This window comes from Sorghum bicolor, chromosome 4 (genome assembly GCF_000003195.3).
Source record: "Sorghum bicolor cultivar BTx623 chromosome 4, Sorghum_bicolor_NCBIv3, whole genome shotgun sequence".
Lineage (NCBI taxonomy): Eukaryota > Viridiplantae > Streptophyta > Magnoliopsida > Poales > Poaceae > Sorghum > Sorghum bicolor.
Window position 1 is genome coordinate 4072007 of NC_012873.2, and position 4551 is coordinate 4076557.

General features: G+C 47.6%; 2 protein-coding genes across 2 annotated transcripts; both read left to right on the forward strand.

Moving 5' to 3' along the window:
- Positions 288–2049, forward strand: LOC8074677 (CRIB domain-containing protein RIC10). The gene is made up of 5 exons (XM_002451545.2): positions 288–450; positions 697–786; positions 956–1050; positions 1157–1244; positions 1648–2049. Exons 2-5 carry the CDS (start codon positions 729–731, stop codon positions 1875–1877), a joined length of 471 nt encoding a protein of 156 aa, XP_002451590.1. The 5' UTR covers positions 288–450; positions 697–728; the 3' UTR covers positions 1878–2049.
- On the forward strand, positions 2653–4292 carry LOC8074678 (early nodulin-like protein 2). The gene is made up of 2 exons (XM_002451546.2): positions 2653–3381; positions 3467–4292. The coding sequence occupies exons 1-2, from the start codon at positions 3204–3206 to the stop codon at positions 4123–4125; spliced, it is 837 nt and encodes a 278-aa protein (XP_002451591.1). The 5' UTR covers positions 2653–3203; the 3' UTR covers positions 4126–4292.

Consider the following 4551-nt stretch of genomic DNA (forward strand, 5'->3'; position numbering starts at 1 on the left):
TTTCTTCAGAAAAAAAAAAGAAGTCGTGCCCAGTCTCTCCAGAAAACTATATAGCAAAATAAAAAGTTCAACTACTAACTGAGTATATGATAGCGCCAATGAGTTCCTATTGACATCTAAAGAAATGATCACCACATAAACGAAATCCAAGTACAGCTACCTTGCAAGCTAGAAAATTTTCAGAAAAGCCTGGTTGCACTTATACAGAATAAAATAAAAGAACAACAACAAGAAGAGTTGTTCCCAACTAACTTGTCACCATATTTAAGGAGGTTCTATGCTACCTTCTTGGAAGATTTAGCTCCCTCTGCTTCCTGCCCCTCTAAACCAAACTGCTTGTTCTCATCTGCTTCTACTGTGCTCTTCATCTTCAGAGTGAACTTTGGTCTAAACGATTCAGAAGCGAAAGCTGCTAGTCGGAGTTGTACAACTGAGAGAATAATTCCAGAGGTAAGATGGCGGCTGTAGGCTTTGTTTTTCCTGTTTGCGATCCATTCTACTGTATGCATAGGCCTCTGGAAATCTTTTCTTCAATATCAACATTCAGGAGATATGTGCATCCTTGGCATTCATGCAAATTGTACCCTTGTTGTCTCTTTTACCCTTGCCATGTTTTAGTGTATCTTTTGTAGCATGAAAGCTAAAATCTTTTCTTCGAACTCCAAGAACATTTGATCTTACTCTACATTCTTGCAGAGCTCTTTCTCTTTTGTCAAAGGGTTTCACCAATGGCGATAAAGATGAAGGGGATCTTCAAAGGACTGAAGATATTTTCTCAAATGTTTGGTAATAATCCCATCCATCCTTCTATATTTTTATTTTATTTCTGCATTTTTGCATTACTTGACTTGAGTTTCTGTGAATTGGTTTTTACATCCATATTCTAAAAGCAGTACCAACTTAAAAGCATACGGTGAAAGCACAAGTACCTGACTAGACATCTGCTCTTTTGCAGTGCATAAGGAACATGAGATGGAGATTGGGTACCCTACAGATGTAAAGCATGTGGCCCACATAGGTCTGGGCACCAGTGACACATCTCCAAGCTGGGTAAGAATATCATAACAATAAGCAGCATTAACTATGCTGCATGAGTTTACATTATTCAAATAGTTCTTTTAACTGATGGTAATGTACTTTTTTGTTTTACTTTTAGATGGCTGAATTCAAGGGGACAGATGATTTATCAGCAGGCTCTGTGAGCACAGCCGCGCAGTCAAGGCAGACTTCTTGGGCCTCTGCAGGTGATTCTCACCTCTGCTCTGACATTTGTTTGCCCTTCAAAAATATTCAGTCAAGACAAAAAAGGAAAACAGAGTAACTAAATGTCATGATCAGTCAATACTTCCAGAAAGATAAATAAACAAAGTTGATGTCCCATACGACATTCCAGCCACGCCCTTAAACAAATATGTGCCTCATAATCATACAGACAGCACGAGTGATCATTTGTGCTTATGATTAGGCGCCTGAATCTTCTTGTCCTATTTCATAATGACATTAGTGGCACACCACTACACGTCTACACCAAGGACTCTACCTCTTGGTCGCTTGCATGTATGCAACTTGTAATGAACAAAAATCAGTGTAGAGAGGATCTCACAGATCCTTTTCGATCTCAAATTTCTAAATTTAAATTCGTTGCAGACTTCGAGCAGCCAAGAAGCATGCTGCCCATTGAGATGTTCCAGGACAGCAGGCCCGGGCAAGAGAACCCAGACATGGCAAGGGGGCAGAGGAAGGCGAAGAGGAAGAAGAAGAACAGGGCGTCGTCGCCTGCTTCGTCAGCAAGGTCATCTTCCTCGAGGTCCAGAGCCTCATTTGCGACGGCGTACGATGCCTTCAGCGAGTCCCAGAGAGGGTTCCGGGTCGCCTGAATGGAACAAACCACCATGCGTGCGTGAATGCAGATCGATCGCCATGCCTGTAACTGTAAATGATTTCGGTTTAGGTAGACAGCTTGGTTTGCAGTTGTTTGATTCTTTGTTTTTCTTTGCAGTAAGGTGTAGTTGGAAATGGAAAGGGAAATTGACTCAAAGTTAATGCTGAACATGCGCTTGTCTTGTCTCATATTTTAAATTTCTTATTAGTCGTAGACTCGTACTAGTACAGAATCACAATTTTTTTTAAAAAAAGTTTACAGCGACGCACAGACAACTTGTTGTTACAAATACAAACATACAACTGTCAGGACTAGTCGGCATGGCTATGTTCTGAGTACCGACATCGATTATGCCATGAACATAAGGACTGATGTATGAGAGGCTGGCCAACCAGGCCCTACAAAGCGGTGTTTCCACGCCATGACAGACGTGCCATCGACAAACATGATGCCGTGTTGCTTGCATCATGTCGATCTTAAGCACTTTGTTTAAGTATCCCCCCCCCCCCAAAAAAAAAGTGCACTTTGTTTAAGTATTGTGAGGGAAAAAAGAAAGCTGCGCTGGCTGAAGAGTTGGCAACAAAAATCATCAGAAAAATGCTTCTCTGTGATGCTGCAGCTGCGCTTCTGCTGTTTTCCCTGCAAATGGGGGAAGCATAACCTCAGCACCAAGGTCAAGAACCCTATGCCATGCCATACAGCCTGCAGTGCAGATATCACAAACAATGGCAGAGGAGCCTTGCATGAACAAAAAAGGTGAAACTTTCTGAAACTACTTTTTTTAACCTTCAGTAGTTATCATTAAAAAAATCAGGGTCTCTAGGAAGGATTCATTGATCCACTTAACTAGGCCATTAGCAGTTACCAGTTAGCACATTGCTCTGCTTGACCAAGGCATATTACGACATATGCCACGTGTGCTAATGGCATTGACAAACCATGAATTGTTTGGAGAGTGACAATTGTCCATGAACCATGCATTGATGCATGGACCAGTGCACAAGCGACGGATATTCCAGAGGCATGCAATTGGCAATGCCTCGGCCAAGCTATGGATCCAGGAGGCAGGCAGAGATGCAGAGAAGACAGCCGAGCTATACAAGATGGAGAGGCGAGGTGCCATATGCTTTGGAAACACAGCTCAATGTGGCCATGGAAAGCAAAGAACCCTACAGCTTGTAAAAGCCCCAGCCATTGACACCTACAAATACGCAGTAATGCAACCCCATGGTTCTTCAACCTCCAGCCAGCACAAGATCGCTTGCAAAAGCCTAAATTAGCTACCTGAGTGATCTGCCGTAGCTTCTCTTGCTTGTCACCCATGGCGAAGTCAAGTAGCTACGGCCTTTGGCTTGCTTGCTTTGCCATTGCCACTGCAGTCGCCGGCGGAACGCAGTTCATGGTCGGCGGCGCCAATGGCTGGAGCGTGCGCACCGCCGGCGCGGAGCCCTTCAATACTTGGGCGACGCGGACGAGGTTTCAGATCGGAGACTCCCTAGGTAATTGACATTGGTTTGCATGCATGTCCATTGCATACGCCGTACGTGCACGACGCCATTGACGGTCTTTGCTTGTGCCCGGTAGTGTTCGTGTACCCCAAGGACCAGGACTCGGTGCTGCTGGTGGAGCCGGCGGACTACAACGCCTGCAACACGTCGTCGTACGTGAAGAAGTTCGACGACGGCGACACCGTGGTCACGCTCGCCCGCTCCGGCCCGCTCTTCTTCATCAGCGGCGTCGAGGCCAACTGCCGCGCCAACGAGAAGCTCATCGTCATGGTCCTCGCCACCCGTAGCAACGGCACCGCGCCGGCTCCGAGCACGGCGCCGCCGCCGGCGTCACCGGCGTCGCCCCCTCCTGTCAGCTCCACCACCCCGCCCCCGTCGTCGTCGCCCGCTCCGCCTACTAAGGCCCCGACCACCGCGTCGCCACCGGCGCTGCTGCCGCCCGCCGGCTCTGCTCCCACCAAGACACCGAGCACGCCGCCGCCCGCATCGTCGTCGCCCCCTGCTCCGAGCGCGTCGTCGCCTGCTCCGGCGTCGTCAACGTCAACCCCACCGCCGCCCTCGGCGAGCTCCCCGGCTCCGAGCGCGCATGGGGCGACGGCTAACTCGACGGGCACGCCATCGTCGCCTCCCGCCGGCGCCTCCAAGGACAAGAACGGCGCCGCCCTCACGGTGGCCACAGGCTTGGCCAGCTCCTTCGGGGCCTGCATCCTTGGCTACGCCATGCTTGCTCTCTGAAGTGAAGTGAAGTGAAGTAGACACGGTACAACGAACCGGAGACCCCAGTAAATATGTGATTACATACAATTCATCATTAATTAAGACATGCGATTTGCGCATGTCGTTGCTAAATATTGCATTCGTTTTCCGCCGGATGAATAAGAAATCAATGATTCTTCTGCCTAGAATTTGGATAGTTCTTTTGGATGAAGGAAACATCCCGCTATCTCTCGAAAACAAAAGACTCGGACCAATTTTTTTAATACTAGGTAGATACAGAGACTATGGGTGTGTTTGATATAGATCAAAAACGTCTGGCCAAGCCCCCAGCTGCAAGATATCATGTTTGATTTCCAAGTCCCAGTTGCGAGCCAGGCCGACCTGGTGCAAAAAAATACACTCTCTCTTGGCTCCTAGGAAACGAAGAAGTCCGTTTTTTGGCGG